The sequence below is a fragment of the Carcharodon carcharias genome, chromosome 5 (assembly GCF_017639515.1).
Source record: "Carcharodon carcharias isolate sCarCar2 chromosome 5, sCarCar2.pri, whole genome shotgun sequence".
NCBI classification, from domain to species: Eukaryota; Metazoa; Chordata; class Chondrichthyes; order Lamniformes; family Lamnidae; genus Carcharodon; species Carcharodon carcharias.
In genome coordinates, this window is record NC_054471.1 from 58,533,752 (window position 1) to 58,560,546 (window position 26,795).

Here is a 26,795-nt window from a genome sequence, read left to right on the forward strand (position 1 = left end):
TGGTGGACACCAATGTCCTGTTCTGTAGATTTGCACGTCTGCAGTCCAAGGAACTTCAGCTCCGAGTTTGTTGAGCTGGAGATTGAGCTTCAGGCACTGCGATGCAACAGGGAGGCAGTCATACTCTTTAGGCTAGGTACTTTTGATTTGTCCCATGATCAGGGACAAGAGGGTGTGACTGCAAGTGAGGCAGGCATGAGAACCAAGAAGGTAGCAATGGAGGAGCCTCAGCTCTTGCAATCATCCAGAGACTGCAGGGAGGATCAGCAAACTGACCAGGGCAGCATGGTGCAGGGAGATATTCATGTGGAGGAGGTAAAAAGGAATGTAGCTGTAGAAGGGGACAGTGTATTTAGGAGTATTTATACTGTTCTCTGCATCTGAGAATGAGAGTCCCAAAGGCTGTGTTTTTTTTTAAATATTTGTTCATGGGATGTGGGCGTCGCTGGCTAGGCCAGCTTTATTGCCCATCTATAACTGGCTAGGCCAGTATTTATTGCCCATCCAACCACAGTGCTGTGGGTCTAGAGTCACATGTAGGCCAAACCAGGTAAGGACAGCAGATCTCTTTCTCTTAAGGGCATGAGTGAACCAGATGGGTTTTTACGGCAGTCGACAATGGTTTTGTGGTCATCATCAGACTTTTAATTCCAGATTTTTATTGAATTCAAATTTCACCATCTGCCGTGGTGGGATTCAAACCCAGGTCCCCAGAGCGTTACCCTGGGCCTCTGGAATACTAGTCCAGTGATGATACCACTATGCCACCACCTCCCCAATGCCAGGGTTAAGGACATATCAAGAGTATGATATGAAAGCCATTACAGAGACATAGTTGCAAAGTGACCATGGCTTGGACCTGAATATTCAATGATATTTTACATGGCAGAAGGACAGGAAGAAAGGAAGAGGAGGAGGGATGGCTTTGTTAATAAAAATGAGATCAGTACAGTAGTGAGAAATGATCTTGGTTCAGAGCAGCAAAAATGTAGGATCGTTTTGGGTGGAGATGAGAAATAACAAAGGAAAGAAGCCAATGGTGGGAGTAGTTTATGGGCTCCCCAACAGTAGCAACACTCTAGGGCAGAGTATAAATCAAGAAATAATGGGGGCTTGGAAGAAAGGTACTGCAATAATCGCGAGAGAATTTAATCTTCTTTCGGATTGGATGAATCAAATTGGCAAAAGTAGTCTGGAGGATGAATTCAAAGAATATATTCATGACTATTAGAACAACATGCTCTGCAACCAACCAGGGAACAGGCTGTTTTAGACCGAGTAATTTGTAATGAGACAGGATTAATTAATGACTCATAGTAAAGAATCCTCTAGGTAAGAGTGATTATAACATTATAAAATTTCTCATTCAATTTGAGAGTGAGAAATTTCAATCTGAATCTCACAAATAAAGGCAATTGCAAGATTATGATGACAGAATTGGCTGAAGTGGAATAGGAAACTGGATTAAAAGGTAAGATGGTAGAGAAGCAGTGGCAGACATTTAAGGAAATATTTCATACCTCTCAACAAAGATATAGTCCATTGAGAAAGAAAGACTCCATGAGATGGATGCAGCATCCGTGTCTAATTAAGGAAGCTAAGTATGGTATCAAATTTTAAGTAAAGAAGTAAATGCTGCAGAGATTAGTGGTAACCCAGAAGATAGGTAAAAGTTTAGAAACCAGAATAGGATGACTTAATAAAAATGGAGAAATTGGAGTATGAGAGAAAAGTAGCAAAAAATATAAAAACAGTAACAGTTTGCACAAGTATATATAAAGGAAGTGAATAGCTAAAGTGAGGGTTGGTTCCTTAGAGGATGAGATTGGAGAATTAATAATAGGAAACAAGGAAATAGCAGAGGCTGTGCCCAAGTATTTTGTATCTGTTTTCATCGTAGAAGACAAAAAAGCATCCCAAGAATGGCAGAAAAGCAGGGAGCAAAAGGGAGGAAGAAACTTAAAGCAATCATGACTAGTAGAGAAAAAGTATAAGGAAAACTAACGAGATTAAAGGCTGACAAGTCCCCTGGGCCAAATAGCCTGCATCCTAGGATCTTAGAGGAAATGGCTGCAGAGAGAGTGAATGCATTGGTTGCAAGATTCCGCAAAAGTACCAGGACATATACTGAGAGGATGTTTCCTCTCGCGGAGGAATTAGCACTAGGGGACCCAGTTTAAAAATAAGGGGATACTCATTTAAAGCGGCGATGAGGAGGAATTATGGTCATTAGTCTTTGGAATTCTCTTCCACAGAGAGGAGTGGGTCATTGAATATATTCAAGGCTGGCAGATTTTAGATTAACAAGGGAGTCAAGGATTATGGGGAAAAGAAAGTTAGTGTTAAGGCCACAGTTAGATCAACCAATGTCTTAGCGAATGACAGGTCAGGCTTGATGGGCCTAATGGCCTACTCCTCCTATTTCTTCTGATCTTATGATCTGAGGCAAGGGGAGGTGGCAAGCACTTGCTGAGAATATAGGAAAAGTTGGGTTGGGGGAGAGATTGAACAGGAGGTACAGCAAGCAAGAGGTAAAAGATACAGTAAGAATAAATTACATGACAAGGGAGAACAGCAAATTAAGGAAAGAGGGAGGGACTAGTAGGAGGCGAAATATGGCCACATGATAATTGGTGAGTGCAATGTCGAAGGTGTAGGTTTGACTTGGTAAATAGCCTAAAAGTCAGAAAGTTGTGGGTTCACATCCTCCCACTGCAGGATTTCAACAATTTATACCAATGCCCAGATGCAATTCTGAAGGAGTGCTATATTGTCTTTGGGTAAAGCATTCAACCAAGAACCTATCTGCCTATCGTATGTGAAGCAGGTACTTCTGAGAGAAATTATCAGCCACTATATAAATGCCAATCTTATTTTCTCTCTATCAAGGTGCAACAGCCTTGTCTCTTGAAATTATTATTTTAGCTTTCAAAAACCACCTGAGTCATCTGTTAAATTGAGAATATGAAGTTAAAACTACCTAATCAAAGCTGTTTTTCTTCAAATGTCTTGAGATGCTACATCCTCGTCTTTTGGGATTCATTCACAATTTCTAAAAATATTCCTTACCTCACTGGTTATAATTTAAATCTCCAAGTTTATAACTTGCGTTAATTTTATTCAACTTTGAGGATATATTGGGCTTGGTCCACATCCTCACTGGTAATTATAACACTTGCATTTATAAAATGTCTTAAAGTGAATTAAGGGTAGAAAGCAGATAATGTATACACCATATGGGCTATTTATTAATGTCCTATTAAAAGACCTGCTTATACTTGTAAACCTGGTGCAGATGTGTTAAGCCCATCTGTAACATTGTGTTGCAGTTTTATGACCAATTATATGCTAATTCTAATGAGATTGCCTAATTATTCATCTCATCACTTCATTGTACATATAACAGACTCACTAATTAAAACAGTATGTTTTGACTGTTATTTTGAAATATTCCAGAGACTTGTCAAATGTAGACACTGTAAAAAGCTAATACGTCAGGTAGTGTGGTTTCTTCCGTTTTCTTATCCTTTGTATCTATTTCCTATTTCCTTGTTGTTTAGTTTCCAACGAAGAACTTTCTCTTTGAACTTTGACTCCCACTGCCCTGCACTCAAGCCTATGAGCACATAATTATCCCTCGACAGTTCTTCCTTTCTCCTACTAACAAAAGATCTGTGCTCCTGGTAGCAGCCACCACCTAACTGTGCATCTCAAAAGCTGTTTCAAGTAAAGGGTTACTTTACAGGTTCCACTTTTACACAGTTGTTACAGGTTGCTTTTTTTCTCTCTCTCCCCGCTCTCTCCAGCTGCCTCTCCCACCCCCTCCCCCAACCCAACACCCACCCTGCAACACAATTCCAAGTCAGCAGGCAATTTGAGTCCAGGAGGCATAATTGATGTGCTAATTCGTGCCTCACCCAACATTCACACATATATTTCACCCCTCTCCTAATTTTACTCAGTTCTGTTGAAGGGTCATGAGGACTCGAAATGTCAACTTTGTTCTTCTCCGCTGATGCTGCCAGACCTGCTGAGTTTTTCCAGGTAATTCTGTTTTTGTTTTTTATTTACACATACACACTTGCTAGGAGACTGTGTTAATCTTTTGTTTTTGCTCTCCATAAGTTTAGATGCTCAAATATAATGCCTCGAATACTGTCCGGTTATGATCAGCTCACTGAGCTTACAGTATTTGAATTTCAAACCTTTCCTGGGGCTGGATTTTCAGTTGCCGATGGGGGCAGGAATGACGGCAGGCTCGATTTGAAAATTGCATTCCCAGAGAATGGCAATGGATCCCACCGCCTCCAGAATACGATGTGATTTTCAGGGCAGGCAGGGGAGGGTGATTCGGAAAACTGCACATTTCCAATGAAGTGCTCATCGAGCTCATTAACGGAAACAAAAACAGAATTACCTGGAAAAACTCAGCAGGTCTGGCAGCATCGACGGAGAAGAAAAGAGTTGACGTTTCGAGTCCTCATGATTCTTCGACAGAACTTGAGTTCGAGTCCAAGAAAGAGTTGAAATATAAGCTGGTTTAAGGTGTGTGGGGGGGTGGTGCGGAGAGAGAGAGAGAGAAGTGGAGGGGGATGGTGTGGTTGTAGGGACAAACAAGCAATGATAGAAGCAGATCATCAAAAGATGTCACCAACAATAGAACAAAAGAACACATAGGTGTTAACGTTGGTGATATTATCTAAACGAATGTGCTGATTAAGAATGGATGGTAGGGCACTCAAGGTATAGCTCTAGTGGGGGTAGGGAGAGCATAAAAGATTTTAAAATATTTAAAAATAATGGAAATAGGTGGGAAAAGAAAAATCTATATAATTTATTGGAAAAAAAAACAAAAGGAAGGGGGAAGCAGAAAGGGGGTGGGGATGGGGGAGGGAGCTCAAGACCTAAAGTTGTTGAATTCAATATTCAGTCCGGATGGCTGTAAAGTGCCTAGTCGGAAGATGAGGTGTTGTTCCTCCAGTTTGCGTTGGGCTTCACTGGAACAATGCAGCAAGCCAAGGACAGACATGTGGGCAAGAGAGCAGGGTGGAGTGTTAAAATGGCAAGCGACAGGGAGGTTTGGGTCATTCTTGCGGACAGACCGCAGGTGTTCCACACAGACAGACCCAGTTTACGTTTGGTCTCTCCAATGTAGAGGAGACCACATTGGGAGCAACGAATGCAGTAGACTAAGTTGGGGGAAATGCAAGTGAAATGCTGCTTCACTTGAAAGGAGTGTTTGGGCCCTTGGACGGTGAGGAGAGAGGAAGTGAAGGGGCAGGTGTTGCATCTTTTGCGTGGGCATGGGGTGGTGCCATAGGAGGGGGTTGAGGAGTAGGGGGTGATGGAGGAGTGGACCAGGGTGTCCCGGAGGGAGCGATCCCTACGGAATGCCGATAGGGGGGGTGAAGGGAAGATGTGTTTGGTGGCCTTCCGGACTGAATATTGAATTCAACAACTTTAGGTCTTGAGCTCCCTCCCCCATCCCCACCCCCTTTCTGCTTCCCCCTTCCTTTTGTTTTTTCCCAATAAATTTTATAGATTTTTCTTTTTCCACCTATTTCCATTATTTTTAAATATTTTAAAATCTTTTATGCTCTCCCTACCCCCACTAGAGCTATACCTTGAGTGCCCTACCATCCATTCTTAATTAGCACATTCGTTTAGATAATATCACCAACTTTAACACCTATGTGTTCTTTTGTTCTATTGTTGGTGACATCTTTTGATGATCTGCTTCTATCACTGCTTGTTTGTCCCTACAACCACACCAACCCCCTCCACTTCTCTCTCTCTCTCTCTCTCTCCGCCCCCCCAACACACCTTAAACCAGCTTATATTTCAACTCTTTCTTGGACTCGAACTCAAGTTCTGTCGAAGAATCATGAGGACTCGAAACGTCAACTCTTTACTTCTCCGCCGATGCTGCCAGACCTGCTGAGTTTTTCCAGGTAATTCTGTTTTGTTTTGGATTTCCAGCATCTGCAGTTTTTTTGTTTTTATTTTTGAGCTCATTAACGGGCAGTTTTAAATTTTCAATCGACAGGCTTGTGGAAAACTCAGTATCTGGGACACGTCAGGGCGCATTTGCCATGAACACAGCGAGAAGCCATGGGAAATAATGGATATACTGATCAGCTCATTTAAAAGTGGGAGAACATTGCTCAGCTGCACAACTGGTGGCACAGAGTTCCCATTGCTTATGCTGAGAGGCTTGTTCTTGTCATCAGTGAGAGGTAGGAGTCCTGAGTGTGGCATCAGGCTGCTGGCATAACTTGGGCTGCAAAGGAAGCCCTAGTGAACAATTGAGCAACAGTTGCGGGAGTTGAGATGGGAACAGGCTTCTCTAACATTGGACAGAGTAGCAAGAAGGAGCTTCTGCAGAGGGAGCCTGGTCAGGAGGAGATCAGACGAGCACAATGAGGGGCTACAATGGGAAGAAGACACTACCCAAGACATCTGGTGTAAAGCCTATGAGTCAGCTACCTACAGCGTACAAGTGCCTTAGGAGACAGCTGGTCTTCAACATTTATGCTGTGGTCAACAATGACCTGATGCCTTGCAACTCCCATTGCAATCTCCTACCTGCAACCATCAAGGTCATTCCAGGGATCAGCTGTAGACCTGAGGGCATCTGCACAGCCAGCAACTCATCACACATTCAGGCAGGTCACGGATGCTCTATTCCAGAAGGTAGGGAACTACATCAATTTTGAGACAGATAGACCAGCAGAGGCACAAAGGACATTGGGCTTTGCTGCCATCAGTGGATTTCCTCAGATCTGACGGGTCATCGATTGTACCCACATAACCATCAAGGCACCAACAGACCAACCAGGCCAGATTACTGACGGAAAAGTCTTCCACTCACTTACTGTGCAGCTGGTCTGCACCTCAAGAAACACATTTTTCTAGTCTTCATACGGTTACGAGGCAGCTGTTATGATTCCTTCGTCCCGCAAGATCCCCGGTGCTGCACCTCTTCATGCCAAAGCCCAGACTCCATGGGTAGCTGCTGGGGCATAAGGGTTGTCTCCTGAAGCCCATCCAGTACCCATGCACTACAACCAGAGCCATTGGTTAACATGTGCCTATATTGAACAGACCATTGGCATCCTGAAGGCACACTTCCATTGCCTTGAGTATGAGGCAGCCAGGGTGTCTTGTTCTATGGTCGTCTGCTGCGTGCTGGACAATGTGACAATATGACAAAAAGGACTGGAGCTGGATGAAGAGGAGGACCTGGAACATCACTCTTTCTAGAAATCTTTGTATTTTTCTATTTATCAGGATTTTATTGTTCAACAGTGCCATTTCATTCCAAATAGATTGGCCATTTTGTGGATAATTGTCTGATATTCATGGATGTGGATGTCGCTGGCTAGGCCAACATTTATTGCCCATCCCTACTTCTTGAACAGCTGCAGCCCACATGGTTTAGGTACATCCGCTATTAGGGAGAGAGGGAGTTCCAGGATTTTGACCCAGCGACAGTGAAGGAACAGCAATGTAGTTCCAAGTCAGGATGGTGTGTGGCTTAGAGGGGAGCTTCCAGGTATTGCTGTTCCCATGTATCTGCTGCCCTTGTCCTCGTAGATGGAATTTTTAAAAATGACAGTGATAACTCCTCAGTGATGCCCCTTCTCAGTTGTGCCCCCTTATGTGAGGATGGCTGATGTCACAGTGATACAACTGGGCATTTGTCCTGACAATTTTTGGGAGAGCTGTGGACGTGCAGTCTGTTCAGCTCATGTGCATGCTGCTGCGGACAGAGTTAGAGGCCTGTGACCCAGATCCCACTTGCCTCCCACCTTGCCAGGTCTTAGCAGGTCATTAAAGCTCATGCAACATCAGTCATCTGTGTGTTGCCTCTGCTGCCGTCCTCTGTGGCCATGTCCTCCCAGGCCATTTTGGTCTCTTGAGGCGGCTGTCATTTGTCATACAGCAGGAAAAGAAATCCATGTCCCCCGGTGACTTTCTCTGTCAATGCCTCAAATGGGGCATTGGGAAACCTTGGCACTGCCCACGGACACTTGCCCATGCAGCTTCCAGTGATATGTCCTTCGTGAAGGACGAACCTAGCCACTTGTCTTTTCAAAGAGCCCTCCGGATCTATGTCCCACCTCCAGGCTCCTCTCAAAACCAGGATTTGGGTGTCACATTCACCCCTGGGCATTTGCATTTGAAATTCGCACTTCATCACTGTGTGGGTTCGGAAGGTGCTGCCTAAGGAGCCCTGGTGAGTTTCTGCAGTGCATCTTGCAGTTGGTACGCACTCCTGCCACTGTTCGTGGGTGGTGGGGGGAGTGAATGTTTGTGGAAGGGGTGCCAATCAAGCGGGCTGATTTGTCCTGGATGGTGTCAAACTTCTTGAATGTTGTTAGAGCTGCACTCGTTTATTGTTTTTTTTAAACAGTCCTTTATATTTTGTTCCCCTTTTGATACTGTCCTGTTACCTTGCTGTAGCTCGGGTAAATCTTGGTTTGAGCCCCTGTCAGGGATAACATGTAAAAGACTTATCTGAAGCTGCAATACTCCACACACTGTTTTCCACAATGGCTTGGCTGACATCTGGAACCTACAGTGGAGAATCATGAGAGCAAGCAAGCCCATTTCCTACCCTGTGCTGCAGTGCCTTAAAGCTTTGACACGTTATCCCCTTTTCTTCTCACTCTCGGGCGTTTCTGTTGATTCTCTTTCATTGCCTCTGTGAAGGATACTTTGAATGTTTGCACATAGTATCAGTGGAAAACGCCAAGGCTAGATTTTCTTTTGTAGTTTAGCTGTCATCATACCTCCCATCACAGTTATTCTTCAAATAATACATATTGCAATCATAGAATTTGTTACAAGTTTATCTATTAAATCTAAAAGAATAATGTCATCTCTGCAGCACTCTGTTGATGGTTTTATAGGTATGTTTGAAATTTTGATTATACATGTTTATTATACCAAAGGGAGTTGTTCCTGTGTTTCTCAGAAGGCTACTAATGGAAGTTAGCCAGTCTACCCCATGTGCTAGCAGCTATTAGTATAAAACTGCCTCTGATTTTGACTCGTCTCATGGGACAAGTAATTGTTATGTTCAAACAGGGCTATAATTCTTATCCTGCTGGCTCTCTCAGTACGCCCCCAGCTATTAGAATCATTTAACATCTCAGCACCTGTTAACAGCAGTGTAAATATTCAACCCTGCTTGCATGCAGGTTATGAGCCGTATGCTGAGGAACCCTGTGAGGCTAGCCTTTTAAATTGAAGCTTCTGACAACTCAATTACTCCTGTTACTAGGGTGTATAATAAAATGTCTATTTAAAGGAAATGATAAGACAAGTCAATTAGTCTGTTGCTGGGGTGTACAATGAAACAGCTGTCCAATGGGACTGGACAGATTATTGCTAACTGGAGAACAACAGGTAAATGATCTTCACAGGCTAAGGCTGTAGATAATTTCCTATTAGAGTGTCCCTGGTTCCACACTTCCCTAAAACAAGTGTGAAGTTCAACCATTCAAAGAAAAACAGCATGTAACTGAAAAATGTTTCTACATCACCCAGCAGGTGATAATTTAACTACTTAACAGATTTTTAAAAAAATGTTATTTACTTTTCTCTGCCAACTTTCACTCCTTTCCACCCTTCTCTCCACTTCATGTGGTCCACCTCCGACTCTTCCCTTCCTTGAGTTCTCTGTCACCATTCCTGAAAATGGGTTACCACCAAATATAACCTCTTACAGCCTCACAAAACAATTTCACCACTTTTATCTCTAACAAGAATTTTTCACATGATCTTGATGCACTTTACACCATCTCGAACCAGTCTTCATCAAGAATTTCCAGACTCTTTGACAGTCTATTGGCCAATACTAAGAGGCATTTAGATTCTCCTAAAGCATAGAATGTATTATATTTTGGGATCACTATTGATAACTTAGTCTCTAGGCATAAAAAACAGTGATAATGTTAGCCCTAGATGTGAGCATATGTAACCTGTCAACTCTCCAGATTGTTCTGGAGTCTCCAGGAATTAAAGATGGATGGTCTGAACACTGCTGTGAGCAATCCAGGAGGAAAATCATCATCATAAATGCAATTCTAAAACATTTTCTTCACTTTTGTTCATTGGCTATAAACATTTTAGAGACGGGGATAAAGGGGCTGTTTGAATGAATCAAAACAAATGGTTGGGTGGGGGTGGAAGGGGGTTGGTGGCAGAAAGTCATGAGGTCAAACCTCCAAGAATACGTCCAACCAGAGTCACCTGCCCGAGTAGCCTGACCTGAAAAGCAGACCACTTAAGGCTTCTGTGCAGAGACCTTAAATTCTACAGACTTTTAACATTAGGCTTTTAACTTTTAAAGATTAAAATATGATGGTTCTCTTACAAAAGGTAGGGTTAATGATTTCCTTTGCTAGCTCTCAATTTCTAACACAATATTAAGATTACACACAGAATCATGGACGTAATCAGGTCTTTATTCAGTCTAAAGACAAGGGGCAGAATTTTGCCCCGAAGCAGGACCCATTGCCATTTTGAGTGGGCGGGCCATCTGACAGGAAGCGCTATGTGCTTTCTGTGCGGGGGGGCAGGGATTCCCCAACTGTCAGAGTGCACTCTTTCCTGCATCTCCCTGAGAGGAAGTGCTGCCTCAGGGAGAGCACGACAGTTTTTGAAAGTTGAAAAATAAAAAAATTATTAACATGTCCCCCTCATGTGACAATGTCACGCAAGGTGGGACATGTTAATAAATATCACATAAACTTTATTAAAATGGTGGATGAGGTTTCATGTTTCTTCAGAAGCCCGCTGGGGCTCCTGGCCTGCCCACCAACCTTAAGGTTGGACGGGCAGGGCGTTTAATTGGCTTAATTATCCTAAATTGGCCATTGACAGGTCAGCGGGCGGACAGCCGATCACACTATCCACCGCTTTCCCCCGATGTCATCCTGCGTCATTTTCGCATCAGCAAGCAGACCCTGCCCCCAGCTCGCCGACGGAAAAATTCTGCCCATGGTGTTTCCAAGTATACATTAGAATAAAGGAGAGTGGTATGGGGACCACTGGGTTGGGGGAATGGGCATGGAGGTTGGTGGGGAGTGATGGTGGTGGGGGGTGCCAAAACCTTTTAAGCCCAGAGTAGTCCCCTATTCTCTAAAAACAGAATCACTGTGTGCAGTGTGAGACCATATTTTGAGGATTGACCACAGCAACTGGGAAAACCTGATGTCTGTGGTAAAATTATTCGGAGGCCATTTCTGAAAGTGAAAGCGTGGAGATCAGCATCAAAGAAATCCATGATGTTACTTTGGTGTATGGATTCAACGAAAAACAGTGGAAAATGTACAAACCACACGGTAAAAAGGTGATTTGACTGGGAATTTCCCCTTGGTTTCCTGACCATACCAGTTGGTATCCAGAAACCAAATGGTTTGTCAGCAATATTGTTTTTTTTGACTAGGCTTACCAGAGCAAACTATTTAATCTCAAATTTCAGACTCCTCAGAAATATAGTACTGATGATGGGTCCAGACTTCTCACCATCCTATGGAGGACAGTTTTTGATCAATGAGTTTCTGATGATCCTGAAATACAAAAATCACAGGAACTATTCAATGAGAAGCATCCTCAACCAGCTTGTACCACAGACGTTTTAACAGTTAATGAGACAGATTTAGGAGTTAATGGTTAATACCTAGTAGCTGTTACCACTGCACAGAAAATTTCAGGTGTTTTGCCTGTACCTATGTGTCATAAAACAGTTACCTCTCAGTATGCTGCCTGTGTTCTTGATTCTGTTGTGAACTCTCAGAGTGTTGAATCCAGATGATGTTGAAACGGAAACTGGTGAAAACTGAGACGGTGGCACAGTGGTATTGTCACCAGACTGGTAATCCAGAGACCCAGGGGACCTGGGTTCAAATCCCACCATGGCAGATGAATTTGAATTCAATAAAAATCTGGAATTAAAAGTCTAATGATGACCATGAAACTATTATCGATTGTCGTAAAAACCCATCTGGTACACTAAAGTCCCTTAGGGAAGGAAATCTGCTGTCCTTACCTGGTCTGACCTACATGTGACCTGATCCACAGCAATGTGGTTGACTCTTAAATGCCCTCTGAAATGACCTAGCAAGCCACTCAGTTCTCAAGGGCTATTAGGGATGGGCATTAAATGCAACGCCCCCATCCCATGAACGAATAAAACAAAATGGTGCTTCTCTTTACAGTAATATAATTCTATATCAAAGTTAGTGTGCTTGTTATTCCACTGAGGTAGAGGAAACATTTGCTGTGATATCTTGGGGCATAAGTTCTGTATTTCCACCATTTTAACCAATGTACAAGAAGTTTCATGTAAGCACAGTAGCAGACGAGGTAAACATACTGTAGGTTGGTTAAAGTTTTTACTAGTATTGATTCAAATTCTCTGCCAATGAAAGAAGATGTATATAGGAGATTATATTGAACATGGTGGAGCATAAACCGACAGTACGTTTTAATTTCTAATATTTTTTTATATCATTTTTCCTGCAGTTATTACAATTTAGATGACATTAACCATGAGACCATGAACAAATATCTTTCCAACCTCGTGGAGAAGTCACTTGCAGATCTGGAATGTTCCTATTGTATTTCAGTAGGGGAGGTAAAGCTGTCTTTATAAACCTAATTTTTTTTCTCTTGTGCTTAATACTATTAGAAGTGTGCGCACAAGGTTCCTGCAAGCCATTTTGGGTAAGGGCAAACAAGAACAACCATTTACGTTTCTCTCCCCTTGAACCCCCCCCAACCAAACCTGAAGCAACTGTTAAGTGCTTTGCACATGCAAATCAGGGACTTCTTTGAAGTTTTTCCCCTGGTTCACCCTGAGATTGTTGTCATCGTCATCACCAACGGCAGTACCATTGTAGGCTGCAATCAGGGATCACCTGCAGTAAAGAAATGACGTAACATAGCTGAACGTGGAGCTGGAAGGTGCCGCAGTGTTCCTCTCAACCCCATATGTAAAGAGCATGGCCTGCTGGCAGCCAACCGTCCTCACTCCTGCCCTGGGTATATTTCAAAAGGAGGCTGGATAAATACTTGGAGGAGAAAATATTTGCAGGTCAGTGGGGAAAGGGCAGGTGTGTGGGACGACTTGGATAGCTCTTTCCATGAACCAGTGCAAGCACAATGGCCTCCTCATGTTCTGTAAGACACTAGGGAGGCAAAATAAAATAGTCCCCAAAAACTAGGGCGGGGATCGGGATGTATGACTAACCCGCACTGATTCTTCTGATTCAGGCTGGGCTGTGAGATGTGTCAACTTTGAACACTGTCAGCCTTTTGAGTATGTTTACTTTTATTTTGTCTTATCCAATTTCTCTATTCTCTGTCCTATACTGTGACCTTAGCAGCCTACTTTTCTTTACTAAAGACTGGTGCAAAGTACTAATTTAGGATCTTAGCCATGTACCTTGCCTCCACAAGGAGATCTCCTTTTTGGTTCCCAGTCAGTCCCGCCCTTCTTTTGACTACCTCTTTTGCTATTTATATTTTTATGAAAGGCATTTGAGCTCCCTTTTATAATACCCACAAATCTATTCTCATGCATTCTCTTTGTCCTTTTAAAAAAAACTTCAGTTCTCCTCTGTACTTTTTATCTTCAATTTGGTTCTCTATTATAGTCTGACATTTATCAGAAGTCTCCTTATTCAATTTCTATTTTAAATCATTACTACTCCTAGAAGAGTTAGCTACCTCGTGGTAATGTTGAATATTCAGCCACTGCTACATTTGTAAGTGTCAGTTGTCATGCCATGCAACACTCTTGCCCCTGAGTCAGAACATTGTGGGTTCAAGTCCCTTCCAGAGGCTTGAGCGCATAACCTAGGCTGACACTTCAGTGCAATCCTGAGGGAATGCTGCATTGTTGAAATTTCCATGTGTCAGATGAGGCATTACACTGAGGCCCATCCTCCCCACTTAGATGAACATAAAAGGATTCCATGCGACTATTTCAAAGATGGAGAAGGGCAGCTTTCCCCATCTTCTGGCCAACATTTATCCCTCAGCCAACATGACAAAAGAAAACACATTATCTGCTTGTGATCACACTGCTGCTTATGGGACCTTATTATGTGCAAATTGGTTACAAAGCGCTTTGGGATGGCCTGATTTCATGCAAAATGCCCCAGGTGCGATAAGTATTTCTTTTGTTCCCTTTGCTTTTGAATATTCAATAGGTGCCAATTTTTGTCGCATTTGTACATGTGAATGTTTTCCAGAACATGTACAGTTACTCGCCTCATCCAGTCAGTGGCTCCAGGTGTGAGCAGAGATAGTTTCCAAGAAAGGATAGGAGAAGCCCTGCTTATTCTTTTTAAAAAATGCATTTGCAGAGTCCCACATTTTATTCTTTATGCGAAGTATATCAGCTGATGTTTGTGTATCAATATCAATTTTTTTTTTGGCCTTTCTGCATTAGTATGGTTTGAAAGTAAATGATAAATCATTTGCATAACATGGGGTGGAATTTTACAGCCCTGCAGCGGGGGTAGGGCCAGAAAATGTGGCGAGCCATTCAAAAGTCCATTGACTTTGGTGGGACAGGAAGATCCCGCCAGTGGGAGGGGCAGTAAAATTACACCCATTGTAATTTCCCCATACTCAATTAAGCATTTATCTAATCAAAATTACAAAATGTATAATTTCAGCTGTTTGTTGATATCAAGGGGTAAATTTCTGTCTGCAGCCTGGGTGGCAATCTGGCAGACCAAATCACTCGCACATTAAAGAACCTGTCCAAAATCGATAGCAGGCAGATAATCTGTCCATCCAGGTTACTGCCCATGCAGGGAACACAAAAAAAACACAAGTTTCAAAGGAATGTTTTGGACTTTTCATTCTGAAAGCATTTTTTAAAATAATTATTTTCTAACTATGCATGTTTTTGTTTCATAGGACAATCGCAGCCTCCTTTCACTGGATTTAGGCCGTATAGCCTCTTATTATTACCTGAAACACCAAACTATGAAAATGTTCAGGAGCCAGATGAAAGCAGATTGTTGTTTGGAGGACTTGCTCTCTGTTCTAACGGTGAGTACATGATGCTGGAATCTTGCATATGTGTACTTCATTTGCTGGAATCTCAGATCCATTGCAGCAAAGTTTTTCCCAATTGTAGAAGCTGTTCATGAAATATGCATTGAGAAATGTAAGTTATACTGACAAGGGAGCCTTAAAATTTATGCATTGCATCTGCAGTTGTGGTATAATAGATGCATTTTCGAGGGCGGTGGGAGGGGTGTCACTTCTTTGGAATTACATAGGCTTCCTGTTTACGTAATTACGGGCTCTGACCATGCAGGAGGCTGATTTGGTCACCAGTTTGTGCCTGTCAGAATTTGTTTTTAATTGCCATTAATGTTTTATGATTAGAGGTATAAAATGAAATAACTTGTATTTATATACTTATTTTCAACTGTGGCTCAGTGGTAGCACTCTAGCTTTTGAGTCATAAGGTTGTGGGTTCAAGTCCATTGCTCACATAATCTTGGCTGATACTCCACTGAAGTGCTGAGAGCTGCTGTCTTTCAAATGAGATGTTAAACTGAGGCCCGTCTGCCCTCTCACCTGGATGTAAAAGATGCTTTTGCACTATTTCAAAGAGTGAGAGAGTTCTTGCCAACCCCTCAAGCAACATATCTAAAGGCCAAATTATTTGGTCATTATCTCTTTGCTGTTTGTGGTACCTTGCTGTGTGCAAATTAGCAACGATAATGCTTCAGAAGTACTTCATTAGCTGTAAAGCATTTGGGATATCCTGATGTTATGAAAATTGCTACCAGTTCAAGTTTGTTCCTTGCTTTCTCCGTAAGGCTGCAATATTGACCAGAATTTTCCCGTTGGCGATTTGGGGGCGGGGCCCACTCGCCGATGCAAAAATGACGTGGGATGACATCGGGAGGAACCCTCAATGTCATCCCGGTCCATTTAAATGTTGAGGAAGGCGGGCGGACAGCGAAATCAGCTGTCCACCCGCCGACCTGTCAGTGGTCAATTGAGGCCATTGACAGGATAATTAAGCTCATTAAATGCCCTGCCCGTCCAACCTTAAGGCTAGCGGGCAAGCCAGGAGCCCCAGTGGGAAATAGAAAAAACATGAAACCTCATCCACTGTTGGGATGAGGTTTCATGTCCGTTTTAAAAATGTTTAATAATCTTTATGTCCTTTTTATTAGCATGTCCCATCTCATGTCACATCATCACTTGAGGGGGACATGTTAATAAATTTTTTATTTGTCTGTTCTTGATGTTTAAAAAACTTTCAGTGATCTCCCTGAGACAGCATTTAGACTCAGGGAGATATGCGCACTTTGACAGTTGGGGAATCCGCCCCACCCCCCCCCCCCCCCCGCACAGGAAGCGCACATCGCTTCCCATCGGGTGGCCCGCTGTGCAGGTCTTAATTGACCCACAGAATTAAAATGGCGGCGGAGCCCGCTTCGGCGGCGGAGGTCGGCTGCCCGCCCGCCCGCCGAGCCAATGGGGCCCGCCCACCCACCAAGGGCAAAATTCTGCCCATTGTAGCCCAGGACCTGAATTTCTAAATGGATGCCTTTACGGAAACTCAGCAGAACAACAGAAATGTACTGTTCTCTCATTGCTGTTGTGGATCTGCGCAGAAAGCAATGAAGTCATTTCACCCTCCTAAGATTCAGTTGCCTCCTTGATGCTTCTGTGCCAGAATCAAGTTTAATAATCCTATCCCTACATTATGTACTTCACACACAATCAATCTCACTACCAACCAAATGGAGCACAGTGGTAAGCAAGAGCAAGCCATGTGCTTAGCTGCATATCCATTTTGCTGTAGTTACTCTCCCAGTTATCACCCATATCATCCTTGGCACGTTCAGTAATTTCCAAGCTTATTTAGCTTATTCTGAAGTAATTTTGGGAACATATCATTTATTTTGCTTCTCGCCATTGACTGTTCTCACCAGGTGAATACAGACCCACAAGTAATGGGCAACATCTTCCACCTCGCTCTCTTGGTCATGCTTCATTTAGAAGCCTAGGCACTAAATGTCGACAGGCAGTTTTACCATGGAGGATCAAAGCTGAGCCTGATCTTCCCCAGGCCTGACATGCACTCACAAGCCTTCAATGATGTGGAGCAGGAAAACTGGCCATGTTTCTCTTCCCTAACCTGGAAGCACTGATGCCATGTATAGAACTGTCACTCAGGCTGAGTTCACTCAACTCGTGAGTGACTGGATGTTGAACCTAAAACCTTCTGATCTGTACAGTCATCAGATTCTGAATAAATTTGCTATGCTATTGAGGGACCTTTAGGTTCATAGAACTTGAAGGACAATTTGCTCCTCACTGAGCAGATAAGAACTATAATCACATTTATAAAGCATTCAACACAGGCATGGTAAGCCGAACGGCTTCTGTCTGTGCTGTGTCATCCTAATTCAATACTGCTTTATGGGTAATAAACAATATATATTATTTTAATCTGCAGTCTGTTAAAAACATAAAGGCCAGAAATTTCCCACCGGCAAGGTGGTTGTGAGGGAGCAGGGGCGAACCCAATTAAGGCCCACCCATTGTGATGCTCGTTTGGAAGCGCTGTGCGCACCCTGTGCGGGTGGGGGGTGGATTCCCTGAGTCGTTCCCTGCGCGCGAAAGAGTGCTGAGATCGCCCTGAGGCATGGAGGTACCTCAGGGAGATTTGTTTCAGTGTTAAACTTTTATATGAAAGATTTTTAAACTTTTGAAACATGTCCCGTCATGTGACAGTGTCACGTGAGCTGAGACGTTCGTGAAATTTTGGAAAGAATTTTACTGATTTTTTTTAAGCACTTCATGAAACCTCATCCCGCCCGTGGATGAGGTACCATGAAATATGCGAAGGCCGCCTGGGCCCTTCGCCTGCCTGCCAACCTTAAGGTTGGATGGGCAGTTCATTTAATTGTTTTAATTAGTTTTTAACAGACCTTAATAGGCCTTTGACTGTTCGGCGGGCGAGCAGCTGAATCAGCTGCACACCCGCCGAACTGACAATCTAAATAACGCGCAGTGACGTCGGGACACATGCCTGACGTCACCGCGCGCTATTTTACGTGTTGGCGAGTGGGCCCCGCCCCCCCACTCGCTGACGGGAAAATGCTGCCCAAAGAGTTTGGATTTTCTGAGTGGGCTAGATCCCAACTGGAAGTCAGGCAGAGTGAGATGTACACCCAGCGAACATGCTGAGTGTTGACCTGGCTGTTTTTTTTTCCAGAGTCAAACTCATTGAAATATTGTTGGCAAGCTTCAGACATTAGAAATGGCCCTGGTTGGCAGACTGGCCTCAGGGGACAGACAGTCTGTAAGATTTAACAGCCTGCAGCAACTTACAGAGCCAGGCATCAAACCATCATCATTGTTTTATCGATGCCCAAGCAAACTCATTAGCAAAAAATAAATGTCTGTATGCCTCGTACTTTTTGGCTGCAGTTGTGGAAGTGCTGCTGCAGGAGGTCAGACAGAGAAGAGGTTCCTATTTGGAATGAATCAAGGCAGACTGCTGCAGAAATCTGCATGGGCCCGGGAAACGTGCCCAGGGCACAGACGTGGGTTATTCTTCCCCAGAAAATGTATACATATAGAACAGAATATATCTCTCTCCTCTCACCCTTCCCCTCCCACCATCACCATGCTACCCTACCCTTTCTCTACTCAAATATTTTCTACATAAAGCTACAGGTTAATATTAGATTGCTGTTTTATAATCACTCCAAAATATTTTGCAATGTGGTTTTGATTTGAGAGTGTTTATTTTAACAAAATAAGAATTCAGTAGAAGACCTTTGTTCTTTACTGAGATGGGAGGCATTTTTTTTGTAGAAACAAGGAGAGGGTCAATGGCTCAGAGTTGGGTCTTTCCCAATTGTGATTTTAGTTGTGGAAACCTTGTGTGAGCTTATTAAAAAAAATACTGTCTTTACCATTTCTCATTGTGCCGTGCTTTCTGAAATTAACCCTATCACAATAATCACACCTGCCGCAGTTGACCTGGGATAAATTGGACATTGTTTGCAGCAGTAATTGGGTCTTGTGACAATAAAATATCTTGTATTCTTATACGTTAATAGCTTGATTGAAAATCTTTTTTTTTGATTGGTGATCAAAGAAATGTCTTTACTGTACATTGTTTGTGTGAATAAACAGCTAAAAAACTCAGTTATAAGAGAGGCAACACCATCCCATTTACTCATGCTTCAGCAATTCAGCATTCAGAATTCAGCCAGAATGAGCAGATGGATCCCTGACTGCCTGCTAATCCACAGCTGGAATTTTATCTTCCGCTGCCTTATCCATGGTGTTGGAGAAGAGTAGCTTCTCCACTGGACAGGGAGGGCAAGCAAGAAAGTGAAATCATTATTCATAAGTATCCCAGTGGGAACACTGCCAGGAGAGATTAATTTTTTTCAGTTACGCTTGTAAAACAAGCTCAGGTGGAGTCTCTAATCCTTGGGGCATGATGGCAGATCAAGAAAGATGCAACACAGCTAGTTCATTTTCTGGTTCTAAGCAAAACAAGAGACTGTGTTAGAAGTCTCAATACATGATTGCAAATTTAAGGAGCTCTTTTCCCCAAGGGAGTTTTTCATCCTCTGCATATGATTGCCCAGACTTTTTGATAAATGAAGTGGCAGTATTGAAGTTTGATTCATAACACAATGAAGACCATGTCTGTTAAATTGGTAATATAAAGTTCAAAGCAGCACAAATATTTTGCTTAATAGACCTGTGCTTATCTGATAACGCTTTTGACGACCAGGTTTTCTTTTAAAAGCCTGATGAGATTTGAACATTGCAAAATGAGGGAGACTGAGGTTTGAAAAATTGTAAATTCTTTGTATTTCTATAAGTTATGAATTTTTAATGTGCAGGGGAGCTATACTGTAACACAAGTAAACATAATGATCCAGAATTTGCTGGAGCAGGGCACCTCATGGCATGATTCATTTGTTAGATTTCTTTCCTCGCCCGCTAGCTAGGAAAAAATTTGCGTTGCAAATTGCTGGAAATGCGAGTTGGTAACAGCAAAACAAAATCAGTGGAGCATCTGGGACCTCGGTAAATGACGGGGCCAATGGTCTACTTCCTTAACCGATAAGATTAAGGGATAGAAGAAAAAAAAGGTGGGGCAGGCAGGAAAACAGGGTGAATTAAAGTCAAATTAAACACAGAAAAAGCAATAAAGAGAAGTAAAGATTGGATTAAGGAAGGGAGAATAAAAGAGACTAGAAAAAATAAGAACTAAATGTAAATTTGAAATTTGAAAAACTTCTAGCAGCAATTTATGCTTGTAAGGAATGAGATTGTGCATTTCAATTGTTCTCTTTCAGGTCTGGATAGTGTGGAAGGCATTACAGGAACATGAATGTCATTTAAAAGGCCCGTACATTATTAAGTACCAGCCTTAATTTTCTGTAGTGAGTTTACTTTGTTTTAACAGCACAAATGTAGCAATTTTCTGAAGCTTGTGGAATGCTTCTTGGTGAGCTCCCATTTTCAGAAGGCTGACAGTGCAAATCATCCAGCAATTTTTGGTTACTTGCAACCCATGGCATATCCTTTGTCACCATAAATTGCTGAGTTTTATGTTAACATTTTCCCAGCAAATTCTGGGCTGATAGATAGTTACTGCTAAAATCAGGCTTTTTAACTGAATTAGCATTATGCCTATTATTTTTAATTGCGTAAATATTTAATGAAAATTTTAGTGTAATCAAATGAATAATGGGCTTAAAAGCATAGCCCTTCCAATATGGCCCTGTCGTAACTCCAGTAGGAGTTAACAAATGAGGTCAAGAACCGAATACGATATATTTCCCCCCAGAGTTTCACTCTGGACTTCTGGGAGAGTAACCCAAATAAAGTCCTTGATGGAGGAGGGCCAGGACTGATGACAGGGACTGTTAATCTTTAGAATTCCCATGTCCCAAACCTAAATTAAACCCTTATCGTCAGCCAGTGCACCTAATCAAATCAAGTGTATCGGACTCCCAAATACCATATGCAGGTACTCGTTGTGGATCCAGGCCTTAGCCTTGGCAAGGAGCTCTAAACGCTTTTGAGCCCACACAGGACCAGCAACCTGTCACAATATTTAGCCTGAGGGAAGGCGAGCTCCATATAAGCACCTTATTGGCACTGGTACCTGCCATTTTCCTGGACATGCAAACTTGGCAGTGTCAGCAACTCTTCACAATATTATAAAACATTGAGCTGAATTTTACGTCCTGCGGGCAGGAGTGCACCCAACCCGATCGGGCATAAAATCACACAAGATGACGTCATTTCGTGCACTCGTGATACTTCACTCAGTGGACAGGCGCAAAAGTTGGAAGCATGTCCGCCGACAATTAAAAGGGCAATTAAGCCCATTAAGGGCGCAATTGTCTCCGATTTTTCGTGGCCCATCCAACTTTATGATTGGCAGACTGGCAAATCGGCCAGATGGCCTTTACATTTTTCATCAAACTTCATCCAACGATGGGTACGAATCAAGCGAGCTGCTTTGTCCAGGATGGTGTCAAGCTTTTTGAGTGTTGTTGGAGCTGCAGGCAAGTGGAGAATATTCCATCACACTCCTGACTTGTGCCTTGTAGATGATGGACAGGCTTTGGGGAGTCTTGAGATGAGTTACTCAACACAGGATTTCTAGCCCCTGACCTGCTTTTGTAGCCACAATATTTATATGGCTAGTTCAGTTCAGTTTCTGGTCAAAGGTAACCCCCGGATGATGATAGTGGAGGTTTCAGTGATGGTAATGCCATTGAATGTCAAGGGGTGATGGTTAGAATCTCTCTTGTTGGAGATGGTTATTGCCTGACACGCGTGTGGCATGACCATTACTTGCCACTTGTCAGCCCAAGCCTGGATATTATCCAGGTCTTGCTGCATTTGAATATGGACTGCTTCAGTATCTGAGGAGTCTCAAATGGTATTGAACATTGTGCAATGGAAGGAAGGTCATTAATGAAGCAGCTGAAGATGCTTGGGCTTAGGGCACTACCCTGAGAAACTCCTGCAATGATATCCTGGAACAAAGATGATTGACCACCAACAACCACAACCATCTTCTTGTGTGCTAGGTATGACCCCAACCAGCGGAGAGCTTTCCTCCTGATTCCCATTGACTCCACTTTTGCTAGGACACCTTGATTCCAGACTCAATCAAATGCTGCCTTGATGTCAAGGGCTTTCATCTCACCTCCAGAGTTCAGCTCTTTTGTCCATGTTTGAACCAAGGCTGTAATGAGATCAGGAGCTGAGTGACCCTGGCAGAGCTCAAACCGAGCATCAGTGAGCAGGTTATTGCTAAGCAATTGCTGCTTGATAGCCCTGTTGTCGACCCCTTTATTATGACACAGCCGATGGTAAAAGCTGAATTATTCAAATCCCGGAGGGAAACTCGAAACAACTGTCATAAACCATTCTTGCAATTTGTATGTTTCAAGAAGCAAACTTTGAATTCAATAGTAATAAGACCACCGAGTCTCAAGAGGTTTTTTTTATAAAACTGTTAAACATTTATTACTACAAGATTGTAAACACATATTTATGTCTACAAAATTACTACTATAATAACTATAAAAATCTCCTAATTAATCTGACTCTTAGTTACACCCCCGTTAAGGCAACATTAAATCTCATAGATTTAAACAGACACCTGGCAAAGTACACCCTAGACAGTTGTATTCAAAATGAATTTCTTTCAGCTCTGGTCCTTGCAGACAGTAGCTAGATGCTAACATGCTGGAGGCTTCCCACACTTACTGGATCTCAAAATGCCTCTTAACACACACTCTCCTTTCTCCTTTATACATATCTTTCCCTTTGAATTTTCTATTGTATCACTAGGCTTTTAACTTTACATCTTCTAACAATAACATTCTTTCATCCCACCAATTTTATTAGTAAGCTGAAAAAATAAACACGTTGCTTGGCATCTTCTAGCTAGGCGTAAGATTTCACCCGCAGTCTTGAATGGTTTCTTTTAACAAATGCAAATTTACACTTTACCTTCTACCCTCCTTATGTTGACCTAATTAATATCTCAAAACTACTGTACGTCAAAGCACCCAGACTAGCTGACTTTAATCCAATTAAAACACACACAGACACACAGCCACAGACCCCACAAGAACTTTATTTTGAAATAATTTCCAATAACATTATAAACATTAATATCTTTTCATGACACCTTCCATCACTTCACTGATGATCGAGAGTAGACTGATGGGGCAGTAATTGACTGGGCTGGATGTCCTGCTTTTTGTGTACAGTACATACCTGGGCAATTTTCCACATTCCTGGGTGTTGTAGCTGTACTGGAACAGCTTGGCTAGGGACAGAGCAAGTTCTGGAGCACAAGTCTTCAGTACTATTACCGGAACACAAGTAGTCCTGTGTTGTAGCTTCGCAAGGTTGATACCTTATTTTTAGGTATTCCTGGTGCTGTTCCTGGCATGCCTTCCTGCACGCTTCATTGAACCAGAGTTGATCCCTGGCTTGGTGGTAATAGTAGTTTGGGGGCTATGCTGGGCCATGAGGTTACAGATTATGACTGAGTACCATTCTGCTGCTACTGATGACCCACAGCGCCTCATGCATGCCCAGTCTTGAGTTGCTAGCTCTGTTTGAAACCTATCCCATTTACCCCGGTGAGGGTATCCACAATGTGAAGCCGGGACTTCGTCTCCACAAGGACTGTATGGTGGTCACTCCTACCAATACTGTCATGGACAGATGCATCTGTGGCAGGAAGGTTGGTGAGGATAAGGTCAAGTATGTTTTTCCCTCTTGTTCAGTTCCCTCACCACCTGCAGCAGAGCCAGTCTAGCAGCTATCCTTTAGAGCTCAACCAGCTCGGTCAATGGTGGTGCTGCAGAGCCACTCTTGGTGATGGACATTGAAGTCCCCCACCCAGAATGTGTTCTTTGCCCTTGCCACCCTCGTGCTTCCTCCAAGTGGTGTTCAACATGGAGGGGTACTAATTCATTAGCTGGGGAGAAGGAGGGGGGTAGTATATGGTAATCAGCAGGAGGTTTTCTTGCCCATGTTTGACCCGATACCATGAGACTTCATGGAGGCCGGAGTTGATGTTGAGGACTGCTAGGGCAACTCCCTCCCGAATGTATACCACCAAGCCTCCACCTCTGCTGGGTCTGTCCTGCCAGTGGGACAGGACATACCCAGGGATGATGATGGTGGTGTCTGGGACATTATCTGTAAGGTATGATTCCGTGAGTATGACTATGTTAGGCTGTTGCTTGACTAGTCCGTGGGACAGCTCTCCCAATTTTGGCACAAGCCCCCAGGTGTTAGTAAGGAGGACTTTGCAGGGTCGACAGGTGTGAGTTTGCCATTGTCGTTTCCAGTGCCTAGGTCCATGCCAGGTGGTCTGTCCAGTTTCATTCCTTTTTATCGACTTTTTAGCGATTTCCTACAACTAAGTGGCTTGCTTGGCCATTTCAGAGGGCATTTAATAATCAGCCACATTACTACGGATCTGGAGTCACATGTAGGCCAGACCAGGTGAGAACGAAAAATTTCTTTCCCTGAAGGACATTGGTTGGAGCCCAAGATTCCCAATTAATTGATTCCCAAAACAATGAATTGCTTATGGTTTTTTGTCTTCAAGGAAACCATTTATTCCGATTTTACCCACCTCTTGTCTCAATTGTTTTTAAACTATCTGAGTTCACTTTGCTTTAGAAACCCATCATTTAAATACAACTCTTTTCTATCGGAACCTAAGAAGGAATGTAAAGACAGGAGTAGGCTATTCAGCCCCTCAAGCCTGTTCCACCATCTAATCAGATGTTGGTTGTATCATGACTCACCTTGGTTCTGTATCCCTCAATACCCTTGTCGAGCAAAAATCCATACTGTCAAGAAATGGTCAAAAACCTCAAAATACTGTGACTTCCTTCAGTAAATCTCTACGGTTCTGCCCTGAATTGAGGCTGAGACCTGACCTTGAAAATATCTTACAATCTTAAAAATAAGTTTCCTTACAAGATTTTACCATTGGGTGTTTCAAAGTGAAACTAAACATGGGGCAGAATTTTCACCTCGGCAGGTGGGCTCGTGCCTGACCCCCTCGAGCGTAAAATGACGCACGATGACGTCAGGCAAGCATCCCAACATCAACGCGCAGTCTCGCAATGGTTCGGTCAGCAGGCGCGCGTGGGAATTGGCAGACGCCTGCCAACAATTAGAAGGCCTTTTAAGGCCATTAAAGTATTAATTAACTTAAGTTTTTCGCTGCCCGTCCAACCTTATGGTTGGCGGGCAGGCGAAAAGGCCAAGCGACCTTTGCACTTCTTAGGAAACCTCATCCACAGGCAGGGTGAGGTTTCCAACAGCAAATATAAATAAAATTAAAAAATTTACATCTCATTCATAACATGACCCTGCTCATGTGACAGAGTAACAAGAGGGGTCATGTTTTTTAACATTCAATTGCTCTGTGCCTCAGGGAGCTTTTCCAGCACGCACCCACACGCATGCACAAAGTGCCCCTTAATTGGCCCGCCAGCCTGAAATCGTGGTCCAGCCCTGATCGCGGGCGGCTTCCCGACCGCCCCCACCCAGCCCGCCCAACAAGGGCAATTCTGCCCAAGGAAATTTAAGTTTGTGGAACATTTTTAATTCACGGTATTTAGTAAATTGATTGTTGAAATCCAGATATTTAAGCAAACTACAGCATTGCCTTTTGGCCTTTGTCGAATGTTTGTTCACATACATTTTACATACAAGCACCTTTCAATCAATTATTATCTTTAAAAAAAAACGTATGCACTGAATTCATTGTACTTCACAATTGCTTTTTATGTAATGGTATACTTTGAGCACCCGTGGGGCGGGTTGCCAGGCATTGGGAGGAGGTTGAGGAGGGAGGCTCCAACTGATCCTGGACTCCAGGTATCTGCTGAGTTCCGCATGCTGCTGGGGCCCTGCAGGCCTACTGGAAAATTCCAGGTGACCTCTGATCATTGTCCTTAAGCGAGCTTGTAATTATTTTAACAAGCTATTCACCACTAGAGAGTGGATTGCCGTCACCCTACCTGACCTACGTCCTCAAAAATGGCCTGGAAGGTGGTAAAATGCTGGCACTGGGAAATTCCAAGGCTGTCGGCAGGTTTCCAAAATCCAGCTTAATGTTCCAGGTGGATAACCTCCCATCAGAACCTTCACCAGTTCTGACAAAAGACCATTGACCCGAAACATTGACTCTGTTTCCCTTCCACAATTGCTGCCTGACCTGCTGAGTATCTCCAACACTTTCCATTTTTGTACCATTTTCCAAATGAGAGGCCAAAGAAGTGACCCACCCCGACTTGCAGAAGACATAATTCAATATATGCTGACATATAACTTTCCATAATTTGTAGTCCCCTTGGACTAAACTTTGAAAAACTTGTCATTGTTTCTATTTAGATCCAGAAATGTAATAGTTACAAAAGATTCTTCAACCATTTTTGCTGATTGATTCTTGACAAACATCTATTTAGTGTGCATTTTGTCCTTTTTAAGATTAAAGCAGATATAATCCACAGCACTTTTTTTCTCAGGTTTTTAATTGGTGTATCTACAATCCTGGCTATTGTCACCTTAAACTTAAAAAAAGGATTGCATCCAATTTTACACTTCTTTGGCTGTCTGTTTACTCATATGACTTGTTCCCACCATCGCCTTTCTCCACTGACCTCTTGCTGCTCTTTGCATAGTGGCCC

The 26,795-nt window shown here is 43.0% G+C and overlaps 1 protein-coding gene across 2 annotated transcripts in view; it reads left to right on the forward strand.

Moving 5' to 3' along the window:
• Nucleotides 1-26,795, forward strand: part of ascc3 (activating signal cointegrator 1 complex subunit 3) — a 619,273-nt gene that overhangs the window by 501,306 nt on the left and 91,172 nt on the right. For both annotated transcript variants that reach the window (XM_041188004.1, XM_041188005.1), the window contains exons 35-36: nt 12,538-12,649; nt 14,947-15,081. In XM_041188004.1, the coding sequence (XP_041043938.1) occupies nt 12,538-12,649; nt 14,947-15,081 (247 nt within the window). The remainder of the gene's footprint in view (nt 1-12,537; nt 12,650-14,946; nt 15,082-26,795) is intronic.